The sequence below is a fragment of the Crinia signifera genome, chromosome 1 (assembly GCF_055691185.1).
Source record: "Crinia signifera chromosome 1, ASM5569118v1, whole genome shotgun sequence".
NCBI lineage: Eukaryota > Metazoa > Chordata > Amphibia > Anura > Myobatrachidae > Crinia > Crinia signifera.
The window spans coordinates 313,047,554-313,070,575 of record NC_139217.1 but is presented as its reverse complement, the minus strand read 5'-3'; the positions used below and the strand labels follow the sequence as shown (position 1 = coordinate 313,070,575).

At 41.6% G+C, this 23,022-nt stretch overlaps 1 protein-coding gene across 1 annotated transcript in view; it reads left to right on the top strand.

Moving 5' to 3' along the window:
* KIF27 (kinesin family member 27) overlaps window positions 1-23,022 on the top strand; it is a 66,913-nt gene extending 43,891 nt beyond the window's left edge. The window contains exons 11-18 of the mRNA XM_083186286.1: window positions 2,515-2,712; window positions 10,588-10,701; window positions 12,511-12,687; window positions 18,870-19,085; window positions 19,536-19,742; window positions 19,942-20,140; window positions 21,333-21,482; window positions 21,749-23,022. Of these exons, the coding sequence (XP_083042412.1) occupies window positions 2,515-2,712; window positions 10,588-10,701; window positions 12,511-12,687; window positions 18,870-19,085; window positions 19,536-19,742; window positions 19,942-20,140; window positions 21,333-21,482; window positions 21,749-22,206 (1,719 nt within the window). The 3' untranslated portion in view covers window positions 22,207-23,022. The remainder of the gene's footprint in view (window positions 1-2,514; window positions 2,713-10,587; window positions 10,702-12,510; window positions 12,688-18,869; window positions 19,086-19,535; window positions 19,743-19,941; window positions 20,141-21,332; window positions 21,483-21,748) is intronic.

Here is a 23,022-nt window from a genome sequence, read left to right as displayed (position 1 = left end):
TTATTTTGGTGCTGAAAGTTATACTTCATTTTGTGGACCTCGATCAAAATAATTAGAAAGATCCGGACTCCGTTAAAAATTACTTACCTACCCCTGGTACAGACCGTTTCTCACACAGCTTTAGTATTCTATAATTAGCCCTTAGTTATTTGAAGCTGTTTTTTAGTCCAAAAGGAGTTTAGTATAAACCAACTTTCATACAGTTAATGCAGTTAATACAGCTGTAGGGCTATGGGTCATAGGGTCAACATGCATTAGGTCAACCACTGGGGTTAGGTCAAGTGGGTCTTTAGGTCGACACAAGCATTCAGTTGACACAGGTAAGGTCGACAGTCAAAAGGTCCACATAGGTTTTTCACTTTTTAATCCCAAATCTCAACACAGTCAAGATGGACACTAAAAAGGTGCACCGCGTCCCCTCCCTTGGCTCACACTGCTCGTCGGGATACGGTCATTGGGTCACCAGAAAGTTGTTAGACAGCCATTAGGTCGACATGTATTTAGGTCAACATTGGTTAGCTCGACAGGGTCATTAGGTCAACATGGGTTAGGTCGACAGTCAAAAGGTCGACATGGGGTTTTCCACAGTTTTTTTCGAGCCGGCATGTGCCGACAGGCGGTATTTCATGCCCTACCATCCACTAGGGTGTTGTTGGAGAATAAAATAGTGTGCTGAGCATAGCGAGGCACCGAGCCATGCGAGGGGACGCAGTGCACTTTAATCTGTGTCCATGTCAACTGTGTCGACATTCGGGTCAAAACAACAGTGAAAAAACCCATGTTGACCTTTTACTGTTGACCTAAGGATGTCGACCTAATGACCCTGCCAAACTTATGACCCTGTCGATTAGGTCGACAGGGTCATAAGTTCGGCAGGGTCATTAGGTCGACATCCTTAGGTCAACAGTCGACCTAATGCATGTCGACCTAAATGCTTGTCGACCTAATGACTGTCTAACAGCTTGCTGGTGACCAACTGATCCACACCCTGCTCTGCACACTATTTTATTCTACCACCAAGCCCTAGTGGATGGTAAACATAGAATTTCACCGCAGATAAGAAACACTTTTTCTTTAAAAGTGGGGCGTTAAATACCACCTGTGCGCACATGTCAGCTAAAAAAAAAAGTGAAAAACCCTGTGTCGACCTAATGACCCTGTCGACCTAACCCCATGTCGACCTTCATGCATGTCGACCTTCAGTGGTTGACCCTCATGCATGTCGACCTTCAGTGGTTGACCCATGCATGTCAATTTTCCTCTTGTCGACCTAGTGACCGTGAATCAGCCGTAGCATATAGAATAATTGGCTAGTTTATTCCAGTAGAGTTAGCATTCTTACCAGCCTTTTGGTTATTAGTTAACAGGCCTCCAAAGACCGTCACTGAAAGTCGACATGGGGGAGTTAGACAAACTTGTCCTTTGGTCCTGTATAAATGCCACTTTCTAGGCCAGTGATGGCTAATCTTGACACTCCAGCTGTTGTTGAACTACACATCCCAGCATGCCCTGAATCAGTTTTGCTATTTGACCATGCTAAAACTGATGCAGGGCATGCTGGGATGTGTAGTTCAACAATAGCTGGAGTGTCAAGGTTAGCCATCACATGGGCTTAATGTATGGTTCAGCAGTGTAATTACTCAGGAATTGAAGTCTGCCCTTTAGTATTCTCCGGTGTTCCCGGACTGCTGGCGTTGGTTGCAGCCTTATCTGGAATATAATCTGGGATACGGCTCACTCAGACCTGTAAAGACAAGTAGAAGCTCCTATGACACTTTTCCCTCCGAATATCACCGGCTTCCTCAGAATATCTCCTTCCAACATCGCTTTGTGTAGGCTTTCTATCTATTCACACCTCTTTCTCAATTTGACTTGCATGCGTATTCTGGGTTTAGTCCAAACCTCTCTATCATTTGGAACACATGTTCATGCGCAATTTGTATTTTGGCTCAATATCTAATTTTGAAAATAGCGATGTCTATATGCTCCTGCAAGATCATTTATAAATAGTACATTTATACATACAAATACATATTTTGGCCATTGCTTTGTATTTGGATTTACTCTACAATTTTCTATATTTAAATTGTTGTTGGCAGAATTTCTGCATACTTCATACTTCTCTGATTGGCACCTTCAACCCTAACTGCTGTCTTTTGCTGGCAGGTATATGCTAGTTCACTTTTGAACATTGTTTTGTATGTGGTTGGTTTATGCTGAACACAGCTGCATTCCCGTTATGATATGCCATGGGCACTCAAACAGGGCATTGTAGGAATTCTCTTCACCCCTTTAGTCTAAAAATTGTTTATTTGATTTTTACTTGACTTTTTTTAGTTTTAAAGTCACATTAAAGGTGAAAAATGATGATACATGATTTATCTGCTGTCTCATTTTACATCACAAAAATGTACAAAAAGGCATGTGCTTTTATATCCACGACATCTCGTGGCTTCTCAGTTGTATCCTCATGTCTCCCATGCAAACCACTGGCTTATTTTCTTCACTTGTCAGGTGCTACAGAAGAAGCAGCAGGACACAAAGAGGCTGGCAACCCTTTCTGTGCAGAATGACAAGTGTGTATCTGATCTTCAACAAAATGTATTTAACATGAGGCAACAACAGGCTCAGCTACAGAAAAAACTAAAAGATGAAACTGAGAAAAAAAAGAAACTAGAGTTAGCTGTGCAAAAAGACCAACAACAGATCAAGGTAAGTGATGAGGTTTTATTTAATATCATTTTGTGATATCCATGTTTGTGGTAAAACCATAACCTCTCGCATATAAGAGAGAATGGAGGAAATGTATTAAGATAATGAGTCCTATCTCACATGGGATGTTGCTATGGGCAAGCAATCAGAATCTACTTATTTATTTAGTACCTTCTAGGAAATAATAGACAGATTGGTTGCCCTTAAACAACATCCCATGTAACTTTCCCCAATGTCTTTTATAGCCAGTGCTAGCTAAGCTATTCTGTATTCATTCCTGATTAACAAGCATTCATTTGTGTGGGAACACTAATATTTGAAACATTAAAATGATTGTGTATTTAAATACATCTATACATATAATAAAACTGTAAGGGCTATTTCACACGCTCCGGCTCCTGCCGGGCAGCGAAACCTCGCATGGCCAGGAAGCCGTGCCACACGCAGAAGTTTATAATTGACACAAATGTGTCCATTCACACGGGACGGCCGCGGCCCGGTTGCAGACGGATCCCACGACTGGAAGGGACGGCTGCCGGGCTGTTGCCATCCCTACCATTGTAAACTGCTGTGTACGGCACGGCTTCCAGGCCGTGCGGGATTTCGCCGCCCTGTAGGACCCGGAGCATGTGAAATAGCCCTAAAGGTTGTGTCTCTATAAAGATTTTTTTTTTTAGAAATTTACTTCTAGTAACTGTAATTGAACTATGGGCCTTATTCTGGTTCATTCGCTCAGACGGGAATTCGGAAGGGGGACCAATGTTTTGCGCATGCGCAGCAGCATTTCTGCGCATGTGTATGCGCTGGGTGCGCGCAAACTCGGCAAGAAGTCTGCTTGCAGAGTGCACGCTCCCAGCCTTGCGAGCGGGGGGTGGAGTGGGGCGTGAGGTGCTGGGCCATTAACATATGTTCCCATGAAAACGCTGGACGTACACATGCTAATGCGTTCATGACGCACGTGTGGGGGGTGGATAGCTGACATAACCGGATGTCAGCTGCCCACCCAATTCCCTGGAATTCTACACGCATATGTAGGAGATGTCTGAGCCACCCTTACATACGTGTGCGCCTTTGCCATCATTCGATGGTCGGCAACCATTGAAAGATGGGGGAGGTTCCCACTGGAATGCGAATGGATGTTCATGTAAAACACCCGTTCGCAAGCCTTGCAAATTAATTCTGTGTGCGAATGGGTGGTACGGGCTAACCATTCGCAAGGTGCGTGCGTGCATGCATCCGAGTGTCAATAAGGCCCTATGTATGTCTGATCCGGCATCACGTAAAATTTACTGGATGAATTTTGATGGCAATTTCACTGTTGTATAACTTAGTGACCTAGAAAGAAACTGAGGTATGTATTATCTTGATGTAACTCCATGTTAAGAGCAATAAAAGAAAAACACAGATGCTTGACACTGCGTTCAGTGTGTAGGCTCCTCCAGTCCAAAATGTGTGTGTCTGTGTAATAATTTAATGTGTGTGTGTGTGTGACGGTGTATACATTGCACACCTCCAACACAAAGGGTTATATATGTGTGCCTATATACAGTAAATACACATAGACAAGACCTATTTTGCATTAAAATCTATCTATAGCTCAAGCATTAATCAGTTTCCTTTAGAGAACTCTTGGATATGCAAACAAGCAGTTTAACCCCAAAAAAATTAGCAATCCACTGCTATCAACAACAGTATTTTAGGAACCAATAAGAGAGAAGAGATGGGATACACTTCTATAAACGCAGCAGACCAGAAGACCAGAAAGATGCCACCAACTACCCCATAGAATTTCTGAACTCACTTATTGCAACTGGGCACCCATCGCAAAGCATTGCACTGATCATGTTTCTGCGGAACTTGACTCCACAGAACCTGACTTAAAGTTAGTGATCTGATCAGGAACCTAACTGGGGCAGAGATTCTAATGGGATGTGGTATAGGTGAGACTATGTTTATACCACGTATACTCATTATCCCCAATAATTTCTCTTTTCAATCCAAGTGCAGTTTCCTGTCTGCTTTGCAATGACGATCAACAAGTCACATGGGCAAATGAGCGCTGCAGGCATAGATCTCAGGACCAGCTGCTTCTCCCATTGGCAGCTTTAAATGGCTTGCTCACAAGTTAGTTGCCCCAAGGATATATTTCTTATAATTCCTAAAGAAAAATCTGCAAATTTTGTTTTCATTGTGTACAATAAATATAAGATGGCACTACTGTTTTTGTAAAATTGGTTATGCTGAGCAATAACCGACATCTATGCAGGTGAAGCTGCAAGCAAATGCTAGTTTAATAAACTATTAAAAAATATCACATCGGTGGCCTTTTCAAGTTGGGATCTATAGTAGAGATTGTTCAATAAGGATTTGTTGAAATGTCAGTACTAGGGATGCCAATCCCGGGGCATTTTTTCAATCCCGGGAATCGGGGTTGAAAAATGCTCAATCCCGGGATTCCTGGGATCCCGGGATTGGCATCCCTAAAAGAAAACCGCCCCTGTCCCCCACTTACTTTAGTGCGGTGGAGTGGGGCTTGCGGCGGCAGTCCCCCATGAGTGGTGGAGCGGGGCTTGCGGCGTCTGTCCCCCATGAGTGGTGGAGCGGGGCTGGCTGCGTCTGTCCCCAATGAGTGGAGAAGCGGGGGTTGCGGCGTCTGTCCCCCATGAGTGGTGGAGCGGGGCTTGCGGCGTCTGTCCCCCATGAGTGGTGGAGTGGGGCAGGTGGTGGCTGCGACGCCGGACGGAGAGGAATGCTGTCACTGTGTGCGGCCGTGAGCGTGTTCTGGCGCCGGAGGTGCAGCGCTGCGGCCTGCGCAGCGTGACCAATAGGTCACGCTGCGCAGGCCACAGCGCTGTACCTCCAGCGCTGAAACCCGCTCGTCACCCCTCCCCTTCAGTCAGTGTCACGGAACAAGTAAGTTCAGAAGTGACAGGGCAGAATGACCGGAATCCTCTCCCCGTCTGACCTCTCTCGGCCTTACCCCGCGTCGGTAACAGCCGGTCAGGGTCTGAGCGTGTGCTTAGACGCTGCCCGGCAATAGACTGTACAATCCCGAAATCCCGGGATTGGATAGTCCAATCCCGGGATTGAAATCCCGGACATTTTGGGTCCAAATCCCGGGATCCCGCTGATCCCGATCCCGGGATTGGCCACCCTAGTCAGTACCTGCATTGGGGGTCATAAACCTGAGGGATAGATCGAGGTGGACCATAGCATGGCCAGACCAAGTCATAAGACCTATAGAAGCAGCCTGCACCAAGTGGCCCAGCAAAGTGTAATCTATCCTGGAATCAGACTGATGTAGGTGCAAAGAACGGGCTGGATGCGAATGGGCCAGCGAATAAGAAATTTGCTGCGCCTGCTCGCACCAATTGGCTGCAGCGCAGTCCCCCATCACTCCCCTGGGCTAGGGCTCTAATGGATTAGAGTCAGGGCCTGTATCTCCAAAATTTCACCATACATATGGGACATGTGATCTTGGAACTTACCAGATAAGGAGGCAGTGGCCATGAGAGGAGAAGAAATTGGGGCAGCCCCCAGTATTCTCTCATGAGAATCTGCAGTATAAGACATGGACAGGTAAGAACGTGGATTCTGTTGCGATGAGTTATCATGCGGTTTTCGTGAACCATTTTCTACTAACGTTTCTTGTCCTTGTCATTTTGGAAGATGACGTGAGACAAGTTATATATACAGGTAGCATAATGAACCAAGTGGATGACTATGGTCACATTTCCCAGTTTGTGAAATGGCTTAGTGAATGAAGAGCACTTAAACAAGACTTATTGGAGAATAAGTTGGAGCAACTCTTGGAAGGTTTACAGCCTGGGACTCATACGGTACATCTGAATTATATACCTTGGATGAACACATCAATAAGGCATCTGAATACTTGGGGATGGGGCTTCAGTCTTTCAGCTGATCACACCCCTTGACTCCAGATGAATTTCCATGGATGGTCAAGGATGCTTATTTGCGTATATTTTGGGGCTTGGCAACAATTTTTGACATTTAGGATTTTAATGGCCAACTTTTAAGGCCCAGGCAATGTGTTGATTAGTATATTCATATATTTATGTTAAATACACTGACGAGAACACCCTTACAAGTAGCAACTTTGAAAAGCCACCATGTAGTAGATATATAATAAAAGAGGACTTACAGACTCAAGATCTGTATAATAAAACTTCTCTGCTTAAGTGGAGAAATAGGTGTGGTGAACACTTCATTCAGAGAAACTTAATATGCACACCATTAACAGAAATCACGTTTGTTCCTCTCTTTAATAAACCAAGACTTTCCATAAGATAAATTCATGGTAAATGTACCTCCCGCTGTCCCACCTACTGGCTATAGTGTCCCATCGGTCGGAGGGGAAGTTAGAGGAGGCTTTAATCCCCATTGCTTTGCAGAGCAGATTGATCCTAGAATATATGCTGTGTGTGCATATGAGCAGTACAGAGAAGTGAGCCTGGGGTTGCTTGGTCAAGCACTAGAAACACTCTCCTGCAGATAACCATTTTTTGGTGTTCTATAACTATGGGGCTCTTCTCTAGCCTAAAACATAATTTAAGACAAAAGTTGTTTCTAGAGTTCACATGGCTATTCGGCAAGATATTTTAGATAGAATATGAGCCCTTTAACCCCTAGTCGTTATCTGAGTGCTTAAGACTTATGTCCCTATGCCTAAGGAGGTGATTTAGATGGACAATATTTTTATCTTCTATAAACTGCTTTGGCCAGTCTGTAAGCTTTCTGTAAGCTTTTACTTCAGTCAGGCTTAACTTTAGGCAGACAAACCTGTTCTGGAAAATTTGTGGGGCGATTCTGCTAGGACATGTGTTCTTTATTGGTGGTAAGGCAGAGCAATGAACTGGTTGTCCATGCACAAGTTCTGAAAATTCAATAGATCTTACACCTTTGTATCCAAGAATGCCAGGTTTGGGCTTACAATTCTGTAAACCTCACAAAAAAAATATCCATCCTTAAGACAGCTTTTGGGGTGTCACCAGCATTCCAATGTCTCCCATGGCTGAAAATGTAATTTTTGTACTTGCGTTGGATCCTCCTTTTTTTAAATATAAATTTTATTAGTGAGATACCAAGATGTGGATCCTCTTCTTCAAATCCATGGTAGATACTAGGCAGCCTCCCTTATGCTAACTTGTTCCGTACTGCAATATTGTAATGTATTTTTTTATTTTAGTTTGAACAAGCTTTTATTTCTTCTCTCGTTTATACTCCATCCTTTATAACTTTATTAGATGCAAGCTGAAATATGAACAAGCCTAATAGTTAATAGTCTAATAGTTAATATAAGGGGGAATAGCTTGAAATGAGGCAGTTATTTTAAAAGGTGCCCAGGTTCCTTGCTAAACCCCTGCATCCCAGTGTCCCAGTAGAACTGGTAAAGTGTAAAAAATAATAATAATAATTTAAGTACAAAAATACCATTCTTAAAATTATAAAAGGACGTTTTATACGCCATTGTCCTCGTCCCTCAATACAGTCATAAAAGAGGCATTAACAACAGTATAATATAATTATTTAGTGGAATTGTCTGCTTTGTTTATACAGTGCACACCTTTGACTTTCTACTAACCACTGCATTCATTCACAATGTGCAAGCATGTCATGCAGAGTGTCGGTGCCTTCTACGTGATTGCCGAAGTGAGATAATGAGTGACACTTGAGGTTGTTAGGAACAGTTTTGTTAGTTCCCGGCAGTCCACTCAAAGCACTTAGCAGTATAAATGATATGTGCCGCTGTTGTTGGTTTGAGATCCTGTAACATGAGAAGAACTATCATGAAGTGGAAATGAAAGGGCAATATACTGTATGAGACACATGTTATCAGGTCTTTCTGCATTAATAGATACTTTTATGTATAAGAAACTGTTTCTGGTGTCGGCAAAAGTGGAGTTGCCATAAAAAAAACTGCATAAAAAGGAAGCGGTGGATGGAAAATCCCTCACCCTTCCCGCCAGGTCCTGGCGCTTGAATATATCAGTCCAGAAGCATCATGATATAAAGAGGTTGATGATAATACCACAGACAGAGATAATATATAATTATATATACAGTACTTTTAAAAATAACATTACCATGATAACTGCATTAGTGTGTTAAAACTGGATAGTAATGTGTTAAACTTAAATGGTACAATATGTCTAAAATAATGTATCACACATATTTAATGACTGCAATATTATAATCACATTAAGAAATGCATATATATATATATATATATATATATATATTTATTACAAATTATAAACTAAAAATTACTAAAGAAACCAGCAGTAAAGGTAACAAAATAATGCTTTAAAAAATGAGTGATTCCAGAAGATCCTAATGATATTTTAGTTCATGATGAGATGGTTGCAATATTAGCAGAAAGGATGATGTCATGTCGGTAATGGCTGTTAGTGAGTGAATTAGCCAATGACCATGGCCAGGCGGCCTGCATCCAAGGGCAGTATTCAATGCTGCTGGCGAGCTGTGACAGCTCGCAGGGTCAGTATTCAGCTGACTCCCTGCATACGCTGATTACCCCTTGCTCTGTTTTTGGAGCGAGGGGGAATTGGGGTATGCGGCCGCTAAAACAGCGAGACTCGCAGTGGGCTCCCTGCATTAGCCGCGAGCCTCGCTGTTTGGGGGAATCCTCGCCATCCTCTGACAGCGAGGTTTCCCCCTGGAATGTTAAACAGGGTGAGCGGCTGGCGCGGGGGGTTAAACAGCAAGGATCGCTTGTTTTCTGTGATTCCCGCCATTTATCCCCCTTTCCGGCCGCATTGAATACACCCCCAAGTAATCGGATCCATAGTCATAATTCAGTGTAAATTGCAAATGTTAAAATTTGGATGTTTTCAGCCGAAAAACAGAATTAATCAGTAAATATTGTTGTGTTTATAAAATTTCATGGATAACACTTTCAACTCATTCGTTTTCTTTTTTTGCTGCCTAGTTCTGCCTGCTTATTGTGTCAGGTTGTTGGTGGCATAGAATCGCTGTGACCCAGCATTAAATGTCCATTGCACTAGTAACCACAATTATAGTGAATTAATTTGTTAGCTGATTTTATATGTGTACTTATTTTAAATAATGTCCGTTTCGTCTTGGAGAATGTGGAGAATTGGTATCCTTCAAACGTTCGAAGGGAGATTTATCAAAGTTTGGAGAAAGATAAAGTAAAGTACTAAGCAATCCGCTTCCCTTATTGTAATTTTACAGGCTGTATTTAAGAATTGACAGAAGCTGGTTGGTTGGTAATTTATCTCTCCACTTTATCTCTCTCGCCAAGTGATTTTGTCAAAATTGGTGAGAAACTTGCCAAGCAAACATTTTTATTCATCATAATAACCTGTAATGTTTACCGTTTAAATAGGAAATTTAATCTTTTATTTTTTTTTTACAACCTTTTTTGGTACTTATATGTTAGTTGGGCACCCAGTATAGTTAGTACGCTCATGTCCCTACTATCCATGTCGGCATGGAGTTGATATCATATAGTGTGGCGAGCGCAGCGAGCCACGAGTCCTCAGCGTGGCGAGCGGACACGGAAAACTAAGCAAATAGCTTAGTGGGTGCCCAACTAACATATATGTACCCATTTTTTTTATCTCTCACAGAGATGTAACATAAAATGTATATATCTCTCACACAGAGATGTAATTTAAAATGTATATATCTCTCACAGAGATGATGACACTCATATTTTGAGTGCCATTTTCTAGCGAATATGTTTGCACATCTCTCACAGATATTAGCACTCAAAAGGGTTAAGAACTAAAAGTAGCCATTTATCTGACTACAGTCTTGTGTCTACAGTACGTCTGAATATAATAAAAGATAATGAAATTGTCTTTTATTTAGGAACTTCAGTTAAAAACTGAGCAACAACAGAAGATGTTGAAGCTAAAAAGTGAACAGATTGCTGCCATAAGAAGACGAAAAAGTACATCAAGTATGCCAGACCAGCTTCAGCTAGTAAGTACCTACTGTGTATGGCACATAATGTACAGTATATAAATATTTTCTGAGCATTTTGAGTTCAGGTGGCTAACTTATCATTGAAGAGCATGTTGGGTTCAATGCAAGAAAACTGTAGAGGGGTGTGAGGGGATTTTTTTTAGATTTAACTTTAAGTTGATTTTCCATATGTTGTATCATATGGAATTTCTGTACTTTGGTAATAACTGATGAAAAATCCATGAAAAGGTTTATTAAACCTTTTGAGTTCCAAGTGAATTTGTCAAAATAGGTGTGAAAAAAGCAAACCTGTTTATTCATCATAATGACCTGTAATCTTTTTTTTTTTACACAACAGTTTTTATTAGAATTTATATAACAAATGTGAGGGATGCTGGCATTTGTTGCGGATGTTTTGCACATCTCACAGAGATGTTGGCACTCAAAGGGTTAAGTGTCTCAGATACAATAAGAACTATAAAGTAAAATATCAAGTTACTACAATCAGACATGGCATGGTATAAAAATTGCTAAATTATATAGCAGCTTCCTGCTGAAAAGATACTGGGAAACTCAAGGGGATGTCAACAGTAATATTATTCAGAGCAGAACAGAAGGCCTAGGCAGCAGAATAGTGTAAATATCCAAGAAGCCAGGAGCAAGTACAGAAGATCCACTATGAGTACACAGACTATTGGGGGTATTCACTCCCCCTTCTTGGTGCTCACCAGGCGGGACATTGATTCCCGTCTGCAATATCCCTGTTGAGCCAGCCAAGAATGGGACAGGGTCACGGCTGTTGGGCCAGCCCAAAAGTCATGACCCTACATTGAATAACCCCCTATGACTGGGGCCATGGTAGAACCAGGAGAACCCTCTGATATAGAAATTATCTCATACATCTTGATAAACACAGCTGCATTTTTTTTTGCACGCTTCCTTGCTAACCACCTCTTCTTAAAAGTTACTGTGCTGAGCTGGTACCATTTCTTAGTACTTTTTTTTTACTACTTTTCAGATGAGCAAATGTACTGTAATACCATAAGCACAGTGGCATAACTAATGTAAGGCAGCCCCAGCAGTCGCTTGGGGGAGCAAGCAGCATCAGGGTCTGTGTGGGCGCCGGCACCCACTCGACGCACTGACATGCTGCTGCCTGCCCTTGCCCACTGACTGAGCACTGGAGGTGAGTCAGCCGCAGCGCGGGTGGGGCCATGGCAGATATGTCAAATTCCCCCACTGATTCAATTGACTGTACACAGAGCTGGCTATTGGCTACTGTGTACAGGATGGGCAGGGCGGATGGGCGTGTTAGTGCGGTCTGGGATGCGTCGGAGCCAAGGGAAGCAGCAGTGTATTCTGGTCTCTCTTCCTCTTTCCTGCTTCAGCTTCTCCGTTACGCGTGTGCCGTCATCACGTCACACACTGGGGAAACATGCTGGAGAGGAGCCTGGAGGGGGGGGGGGGGGGGGGGGCGCCACAAACTTTTTTGGCAGAGGGGAGCAACATTTATAGTTACGCCACTGCATAAGCATATGCTTGGATTATTTCCATGTGTACTAATGATTGTTGTAGTAGGTATATTTTATAATAATTGTGAAAATAGAGCAAAAAGTCAGTAAGGAGCTGATTGGCTGGACGTTTATCTCTCCTTATCACCCTTGCATTTATCTCTTGTTAAGGCTTAATACAGCTGCCCCATTGATAGTTAAAGCAATAAGCTATGCCATTTTTCTGTATATACTGTATTCTGTATTGCATAGCCCATAATAATGCATGTACCTCATATGCAACCCTTTACCTAATCTTGTATCATGTCCAATTCAGAAAATGGAAGAACAAAAGAAATGGCTGGATGAGGAGGTGGAGAAGGTTTTAATGGAGCGGCAAGCACTGAGCGAGCTAGAAGAAGATTTAAAGAAGAGAGAAGAGAGCGTTGCTAAGATGGAAGACATGCTTAAGGAGAAGAGCCAGTTGGAGATGAAAAAGTTGAGATCAAGTCAGGTGTGTGTGAATAATTGTACACATTAAAGCATATATTTCATACTGTATATACAGTTCTTCCTCTTTGTAACACAGAAGTTCCTAAGTTAACTAGGTTCTAAGGGAAACTTCAAAATAAACCTACTATGAAGATCAAAAACATGCCGAGTACTGTGCACATTGTGCATGGAAATGCAGTACCCTATGCAGCAGTAACAGTCAACCACATCAGATACAGTAGCAGGTACCATTGTAAATGACAAAATTACCATTGCTGAGTAGTCATTTCCCATTTGCAAAGATGATCATCTAATGCTTTTGTAAAGGCGGCGATACAGGTATATATGATTGCAATGCATCAGGTCCATAAAGCTTATGAAAAGTGGCCTAGTGTGTGGCAGTCAATGGCATCGCACGCGATACATCATATGCAAAAAGAGCACATACAGTGTATCCTGCCACCCGGGAGCTCCTCAGTTTGCGATACTTTGCAGTAGTGTATTGGGGGCCTTTAAAGCTGTTGCTTGATAATGGAATGTATGCTTCTCTCTAAGCACCCATAGTGTAATGATTCAGAATTTGATCACATGCATGCAATGTGACAGAGTGCTGTGAAACTCTGGTTTGGCCCCTTAATCTCCAGTTTACACCCAGTAGTAGTTAGAGAAATAGATAACTAAACAATCAAATTGTAATTTATCCAGGTAACCACCAGAAAGCAAGCTCATAGATAAGGTAAACTTAAGGGGTGTACACACTGGGCAAGTCTTCTAAGCAATTTTGACTACATCGTCAAAATTGATGAGCAGATTTGCCTGAATCGCCCTGTGGTACACAGTGGGTGATAGTGATACGTGGCCCCACAGCATCACCCGGCCAAATCACCACTGCAGGCAAGAATATTTTCACTACATACTGCAGTACATGCAGGCTGCTTCTGGGAATGGCCGCCAGCTTATCTCTTAGTCAAAATCACCCAGCCCGTGTGTACACCCCTTTATACAGTACAGGTGAACACACACTTTCTGTCAAGTCACATTTTTTAACTGACTGAATACCTCACATCAGATTTTATTCCTTTGAGGGTGAATACCATATTGTAAAAATAAAAAATCTATAATATTATGTTTTTGCAACTTCAGCATGCTGTGCCAGGGCTGGCAATAGAAATCTTGGGGCCCTGTACAATTACATTTTTAGGGGCCCCCACCTAATCCCAAATTCACACAACCCTCTTCTGTATGAGCCTCATTTAACCTTTCGCAGCTCCAGATCCTGCTTTCAGGTGCAGACTTCTCTCGTTCTCAGTCCTGTTGGCCTGGCTCCTGGCTGCTGCCTTCTGCCGGCCTGTCACTTTCACAAAAGAACTCTGAGCACTACAAGCAGGCACAGAACAGGCAACCCGCGCATGTGCTATAAAGTACAGGAGCTAGAGACTGAGGCTACAGTGCCAGCGGCGGGTATGGCTGTGCACTTGCGGTCACAGGCCATGTGCACACAGAGTAGATGGCTCTGAGCACCGAATGGCAGGGCGCACACACAGTAGACAGCAGTGGTACACAGTGAGTCAGTCAGACTCAGCCACACACAGATGGTGCACAGTAGACGGCCTGGCCGCGAGGGTCACTGAAAGGCCAGCGGCCGTGATGGGACATGGAAGCTCTGGGGCCCTTGAGATCGCTGGGGCCCGTCACACTTGTCCCCCCCACCCCCCTCCCTTAGTGAAAATAAGATGTGATATAACATCGGGTTATGAAAAAATATATATATATGTACTGTAGATAAGGTAGTTTATTAAAAGATATACCTAGCTAGTTAGCTTCAATGGGAATACCTTGGGAACTTCATTGCCTAAATCAGACAACCAGTCCCATGTTTTGAATACAAGCAAAACCGCAGCAGTGGGCATCGTTCCCTCAATAATGATGCTTATTAAAGAAAATGCCATGGCCAACGCCCTGGGCTTACGAAAAATACATTCGAATACATTAGGCATATTTCAGATCAATAAGAACTTATCTGTGCAAGTCACTATTAGTCAGTAGCCTTCACTATGTTTTGTTTTCTGTCATTTAAGGCTTTTAGCATCATACAGCTATTTACCAATATCAATATGGGACAAGATTCCTATTCTACTGTCATTACCCTCTACTGGTCATAGTGACCATATTGCCGGATAAAAAACTTTTCAGCTAAAAATATTACCTTTTAATCACTTTTTTTCCCCCCAAACGCTAGGATGTTTTTTTTTTTTTTTTTAACGAATGAAGGGAATAACATGCATTTACACTGTATTACCCGTCAATGTCCATTTTAAGTTGTAGATTTAACAAAGTAAGAAATGGTGGAAATATCTTGTTTTTAAGTAATTTAGAATACATCGGGTTTTATCTCGCTGGAAAAAGATCACAAAATCTTTTCATTACGAAGTTTACATCCAGGTATTTAAGCCCAATTACATGTAAATATTTTCTTCATAAAATCTCCACCCATTTCATTAATGGTTTCCTATGTTTATATCTTGTTTATATTAGAGGACAATTGACCATGGTGATATAGAGCCTCCTATAGGACTTTAATTTCAGTCAGTTTATGTTCCTCCCATTTCTATATTCCCATTCTGCAGAGAACTTGGCTTCTTTAGATTGCTCATATGAGTGGTTTTTTATTTGCTGGGTTAATTTGCTAGTCTGTATTCCCCTGCATAGCACCTGCTCCGTGGAGGTTTTGGCACAGGGGCTGAATAGTGCCAAAACAACTTTGTATCAGCTGCTGCTCCCAAGTGTTCTAGCTAGAGGTGGGATATCTGAGTGGGGTACAGGGTCTCTTTTCTCTCTAACTACTGTTTTTCAGCTGTCCGTTGTTATATGACTGCATTGTGCACACCTGTAGTTTTCTGTTTCTACTTTTATTGTCTCATAAATGAAGCAATTCCAGGTCTTAAGGTGCCCACACACTAGGATGATTCCATGGCAATTTGGTCACTTCAGCCGATTCTGGTGAGAAATCAGATAAAAAGTGTAAAAATCGCATGTGTTTGACATCAGGTCTAATGCGATGTGTGGTCTTGTGAGCATCCCATCGGCCCCTGAAAATCGATCAGACTGCACGACAGATATATCACCTTTTGGCAGGCTTGACTAGGATTGCATATGATAAATCGTCTGGGAGCTTATAAAGTTGATGTGCACTTTTGTATATGGCGGTCACTGGGATGTTCTCTGTGAAGCTTTTTACATTTTGTGGCAGTCCGTGTGATGTTCTATGCATTATTAGGTGATCAACCTAAACCCTAAAGTTTTCGCATGAGTTCATATCTTGAGAAATTCTGTCTGTGGAAGCAAGTGGCATAATTACTGGCCCAGCAAAGTAGTTTTATTCACCTGTGCCTGATTAAAGAAATATCACAAGATGAGCTGATCTGGAAGCAGTGCCTTCCTTAATCAGTACAAGGTTTTATTGTTACCTTTTTTAGAGAGAATTCTGGAGAATTGTTCTTGAGCCAGAATTCAAAAACCGTTCTGGACAGGTTATTCCTGGTAAGGATCTGATTTCAAAGGTGCCCATACACGTTGCGACGCGATGCGCGCTCCCGCGGGCATTGCACAGTACAGAACACTGCACATACTTTTTGTACTGCCCGCGGATCGCACCGCACGCCAAACGCATGCGTTGCGATGTGATCCGCCCGATAACGCGTTGCATTGCATGCTGTTATCGCAACATGTATGTGCACCTTAAGTGTTTCTCCCATGGAGAGGGCAATGTAGCATGGAGGATTTAATGGCTTTTGAAGAAAACTTCAAGACCGTATTGGTGGAGAATTGAATGTAGAGATTGCACAGACACTGCACATCCAGCACAACAAGGATTTATCTAAGCCTTTCAGTGCACAGAATTTTCTCTTCAATTTTAGATTTTTCTGTGTGAGGCATGGAGTAAACCTAAACAGAAATCTAAATTACATTCAGATTACATACCATTTATCTTTTGCCTAAACAGGATGTGGATAAATTGGAAAAGTCACCTAAATATGGCCATAAATTTACAGATTTCAGATCTGGCTGGTGGGAAGAAAAACCTGGTAATATTTGAATGACAGTTTGTCAATTTTCCAGCATTTTGAAGCAGATGGTCAACTGTCATTTGCTCTCATCCATTACCAGGTTTTTGTTCCAACCAGCCAGATCTGACAATCAATCTGTAGATGTACTGTAGTTTAAAGTGAATGATCCCAAATGCAGCAGCACTTTCAGATAGTTGTTTGGTACTTCCCTGGGGCATTTGCTTTTTATGACTAGATGAAAAATTGTCAAAGCAACTTGTACAAAGTTTGCCTTCGGGGAGGCGTGGGTCTGAATTTGTGACATTGGTTGAACACAAATGAGTGGCATCTTAATATCTTGGGGCCGTAGTTTGTCTTTGGTTGTCTGAATGCAATGTTCTCTTTGGATCAAGAGTTGGCAGGTAAAGTCAGAGAAGACTTCTGGTGATGTCTGACCCAGTCTGGGGGTTAGATAAAATTATTAGCCAGATGATGGGTAGAAACAGGAACTCTGTGCATAACCACCTGAAGGGGGGTAGCTTTGGGATGCCTTTAGAGTTCATGTTGCCAAAATACATGAAAGAAATCTATTTTAATGCTAATTCATTCACTGTGAATTATTTGTATGGTACTGAGCACCTAACCAGATTATGGTCTAATTCTCATGTTAAAAGCATGCCAAAACTAATGTGTGTTTTGTATTGTTTTTCCCATGGTTGTTGTTTTCTTTACTCTCTGGTACTCTCCACTGGGGCATGGTTATACAATGCCTGATTAAACCCTTCAGGGGCTTCTTGGCAGTTATAAATCTTGCAGGCTATCTCCTAATACATTTTTCATTTTACCAAATTTCTAGACATGTTTAAAAATCTGATTTAGCAATCGATTGGCGATCCCTATTAATTTTTGATTGGGATCGCCAGAAGGGGGAGACCACACATTAAAGATTAATTGTGACAATCATCTCCAGAACGGAGGATTGTCACAATTAATTGCAGATGTATGGGCCCATTAGATATGTATGTTTGTGTGTTCTATATGTTTTGGTAAAAAAAATATATATATATAAAGAAGCACTGAGCTTAAAAAAAAAGCTGCTGATTGGCTGTGTGTGCACAGGCCTACCTCAAGGTAGGGACCTGCAGGCCAGACAAGGCTACAGTGTGAAGTGAAGATCCTGGAGTAACCTGGGTCCACTGTGTGAGAAACAGGTTTGAGCAGCTGTGACACTGCTTGATATCGCATTCACTTTACCGAAATCAAACCTGGGATTTAGGTGTGACAGGGGTATAACGGAGTTCCCTGCACTATAAGGAAACCAATTGAATTACAATGCCAAAGTCTTATTGGAGGCTATATTAAATATATAGAACCATGTAAAACAAAATTCTTATTTTTTGTTTCTTTATTTAAAGTCCTTAGATTCAGAAAATATATATATAAAGCAATCTGGCAGACCTACTTGGCACTTATTGTAGTGACCATGTTCCCAAACTTTACAGATGACCAGCAGACACCGTATACAAATAGCTATTGTTGAGTTATCTTACTTTTGAGCAGATATAACAAGTGATATTCTTATTATCACTCATTTTGGTGCTCCAATCAATCATCTCCGGTCTTGTGTGGAAAAAAAAAATAGCTTATTGGTTAGTGCAACATTTAAAATGAGTAACGAGAGATAACCGGAATATCACACTTTGTTAAAACTTTCCCTATTTTCCTTAATGGTTGTGCATCTTTACTGGAACTATTTGGTTTTGCTTGCAGGTAAATAACAGTGATGTATAAAGCAGTGCAGTGAACAATTTAAAGAAGATGCCCATGGCATCCATTCAGGTGCTACCTATAATCGTATGGCATGCACTTGACTTAATAGTCACCTCAAAGCTGATTGCTTACCATGCACACTTCCCCAAAAATTATCACTGCTTCATGTATCTCCCCCTGGGTACCTTATTTATAAGTAATTAATACTTTCTCCACCCTGGCCAGGAAATTGAATTGTGAAACAATATTTCTGATGTTTGAGTGCCTCTCTTCTTGTTGGATAATATAGCATAATCAGAGGCTTTTACTAAAACCCATAAAATCATGTGTATATCTTCTGGCTGCTCTACATGCAGTATGTTGTTCATAAATGATGTTACTTTTCTAGGCTCTTAACAGTGACATACTGAAGTTGTCAACTCGCCTAAATGCTGTAGAAAATGAGCTCACGGACAAAAGTAAGAAACTGCGCAGCGGTACTAGCGAGGAGCAGAAGAAAGTGTTTGAAGAGGTCAAAGTGCTGCAGAAGGAAAGGGACCATCTCCTACGTAGAAGAGACAGTCTGGATGAAAAACTGAAGAATGGCACCGTGCTATCACCTGAGGTACCTACATTTCCTTAGCTGCCTTTTATATAGGTTTCTAGTAGTTTGTGATACTTAAAAAACCAAGGTCCTGATTTAAGCGTGTGATCGCTGAAGGTGCCCGTACAGCAGCCCTGCATATGCGAATAGACGCAGTGTGAAAACATTGGTCCCTGGTGCAAACACAACGGGACCGAATTAATCCAAATGACCCCATAGTCTCTTCAAGCAGTGGTTTTGTGCACCAATACCAGGCTTACAGTTAGTAGAGTGGTGGGTGCTTTACTATTTTCTGTCTTTTTAGCTATAGCTGTCTTTTTATAATAATACATACTATGTAAGCCTTTATCGTTGCCTAGGAATTTACAGGAGATGCTGCTCTTTCAGTTGCTAATGTAATGGTCTTTTGCATATGTTCTAGCGAAGCTTTACTTAAATACTGCTCAGTGCCTACAATACTTATTTCCACAGGAAGAGCACACCTTGTTCCAGCTGGAAGAGGGGATAGAAGCATTGGAGGCTGCCATTGAGTACAAGAATGAGTGCATTCAGAGCCGGCAGGATGCCGTGAAAAACTTCTCTCAGATTCTCACCCAGAGTGAAGCCCACGTCATAGAGAAGTTCAGCTCCTTATCTGCTTCCGAGATCAGATCTATCCTTGTCAAATACTTCAACAAGGTCTAAGCTTTTACTGTTGATCAGTGCTATAAATTTGTAGTCAATTTTGTTAGTCAAAGTTAAAATAAATTCAGATTGATTTGTTTAATAAATAGTTTATTTCAATTTAGAATTTGACCTTTACTGTTAATTAGAGGCTGTTTTGCAAGCGTATGTACTGTAAAAGAACTCCAGGACTGAGGACTTATCTTTTGTTCAGGTTGTCAGCCTAAGGGAGACCGAACGGAAGCTGCAGATACAGTCACAAGAATTGGCTATGAAAGTGTCAGAGCAGGAGAACATAGTGAGAGAGCTAGAGTCAGCCTTGGAGCATCTTACACTGCAAAGTGACAGACGGTTGACCCAGCAACAAAAGGAGCAGGAACAAAAGATGCAGCTTCTGTTACAGCACTTTAAAGGTTTGAGGGTTACTGGAGTGAGCACTTTATTATTAATTTACTATTGTCCTATTTTATTATTATTATCCACCCACTGTCTTGCTCTGCCCCCTCAGGTACTACCCTGTTTTTCAAACATAGTCTGTGAAATTGAAGTTGGGAGCTGATTGGTCGGTTGTTTATCACTCTCAATTTTATCACTTTTGAAACTTAGTGGATCTGGTCCTGTGTTTGAACTACCAAATAGTCTGTTTTATAGTTACAGTGCATACAAATGCCCCATGATCCACTGCATGCTTCTGTATTGCCTTTTCTATATACTTTTCAGCGTATTTTACATAGCCCAGACTCAAAATATGAGGAGTAATAAATATGGCTGCGCAAAATGGAGGATCATTTTGTCACACGATTTTGTAATGCACCTGTTGCTAAGTGTAGATGCTCTGCAGTCCCAGTGGAATGCAGCATGGCCGCCACTAGGGCTTTATGTGTATACACTTGCCAATGTTGGCTTCCCCGCCCTGTCCCGTAGCTCGCGTTGTCTAGTGTGTATCCAGCTTTAGGTAACTTGTTTCACTCTGTCTATTTTATTATGTACACATCAGAGGCCATTGATACATTTACGAACTATGTACTTAAATGGAGAGCTCCATCGAAACAGTCCAACACAGAAAGGCCAGTCTAAATTGTATAAAGCAGATTGCCAGCATGTAGCTGATGTGAATGCCTTGCATGGAGTAACTGATTGAATTATTCCAGACAGCTGCTCTGATCTGCAAATATAGAAGAAATTCCTACTGATGTCATATATTGACATCATTGTCATTCCCTTGACTGTGAAATAGCTGACCACTGACGACTGACTAAGGGGGATATTCAATCCCGGGTCACAACTGACGGTAACTTCTGACAGCCGTGACCCTGACCCATTTTCGTTTTGCTCCCCTGCATATCGTCAGGCGGGATTCAATGTCTTGCCTGCTGATCGACGAAAAGGAGGCGTCTCCTCGTAAACAGACGTGGATTGTCAAGATCCGGCCGTGATCACGACAGTTCTCAGCCAATTCTGTCAATTTGCCTCTTCAATGTCGTCGGGAAAGACAGCATTAAATAGGCGCCCACCGCTATTTCCCCCGTCGGAAATAGTGGCGGGATTGAAAATCACTATTAATATTTTGGTATGTTTATTCTTTTTGTCTTTTTGCCATTATAGATAATGAGAATGTAGTCTCTGCAGAAAGCATCAAGGCAAATGAAGCAAAAATTGAGGAGCTTACAAAGGAGCTTTTCTTCTATAAAACAACCAGCCGGGAACTGAGAAAGAAGCTAAGAGATTTGGTTGGAGAATCAAATGTTTCTAAAAGTAAGTGGTAATTGGAAACACTCCTAACCCATGATTACTCATATGGGATAATTGCTGTACATATATGCAGTGGACATGTGAGTGACATCAGTGAGTTGTAACTCATATATACCAAGGATTTATTATTTTCTGTAGCTCAACATGGTAAGAATAACGAAAGCTGATAGCTGCATTTTATTTATGGGTTCCAGAATTTTATTTATGGGTTCCAGCAAATATTTTACTGCTTATTTATTACCTTTACCTTTTTTTTATAAATTTTTAAGACCATGCCCCTGGAGATGCCACACAGAGTCAGGATGAAGCAGATCCAGGCAAAGTACAGAAATGGACATTGATGAGTGAAACCAACAAGCCCAACAGAAAACCAAAAGACCTAAAAAATTCCCGACTTCAGCACAGCACTTACAGAATTGCTGGAGAGGTTTCTGGAGCTGGAGAGGTCTCAGAGCCACATAGACAAATCAGAAGACACTCTTCAAATAGCGATGACCCAGAAGATACTGAAGAGCCACATATTTTAAAGGCTCATTCTCGATCTGTTTCCGTAAAAACAAAAGCAGAGGCAGTCCACGAGCCTCTTACAGTGAACCCAGTGAAACTGTCCCGCCGGGAGGTGCGACAAATCTCTGTGTCAGGGTTATCAATGCGACGCTCCAGCTTTGGCTCTATTGTTGCTGATTCAATTGAAGATACACAGCAATCTAGAGACTATAAAGTTTAGATTGTGTTATATACATTGTGTATATATATATATCTCTATTTTATATATGCCATCATTCTCATGGAGTTGTTTAGGAAAATGAGTGATGCTTTGCTCCTATATTAGGTAATTGCACAGCCGACCATCACAGTGTCACATCACACTGAAAAGACTTCCCCCCCTAAGAGTAGCACTTGTTGCACGGTGAATATTTTCACCTTGACCATGGATCTCTCAACAGAGGTTCCAATTATTCACCACTGATTCACAAACAGCCAGCACTAACCTTAAGAACACTTTCGGAACTGTATATTCACCAGGCTCTTTTATTACTATTATTTTGTATTTAATCATCTTGAAATAATTGTATTATTTTTGTTTCCTCCTTGTTAAATTGTTTTATAAGATGGCACTTTTTATTTATCATCCACACCGAGAAGTCTGTTGCCGGGGTGAAAATAAATAAAAGGGGAAACTACCGTTTATTTGAACTTAAGGCCTGACTCTGGTTCACTCTCAAAAGCAAATTCTCTCTCTCAAAACCATGTGCACTGCAGGAGGGGTGGGGGGGGCAGATGTAACCTGCAGAGAGAGTTACATTTGGCTATTTTGTTTCTATGCAGAGTAAATATATAGATATCAACTTGAAGTACAAACCCCACCCAAATCTAACTCTCTCTGCACATGTTACATCTGCCCCCTGAAGTGCACATGGTTTTGTCCATTAGACAGAAAATTGGCTTTTGCGACTGAACCAGACTCAGGCCCCTAATGTGTAATGAACTTGGTTAAGGAAGTAGTAAAACACTGAAAGAAAAAATAAATCTCTTAAAGGAA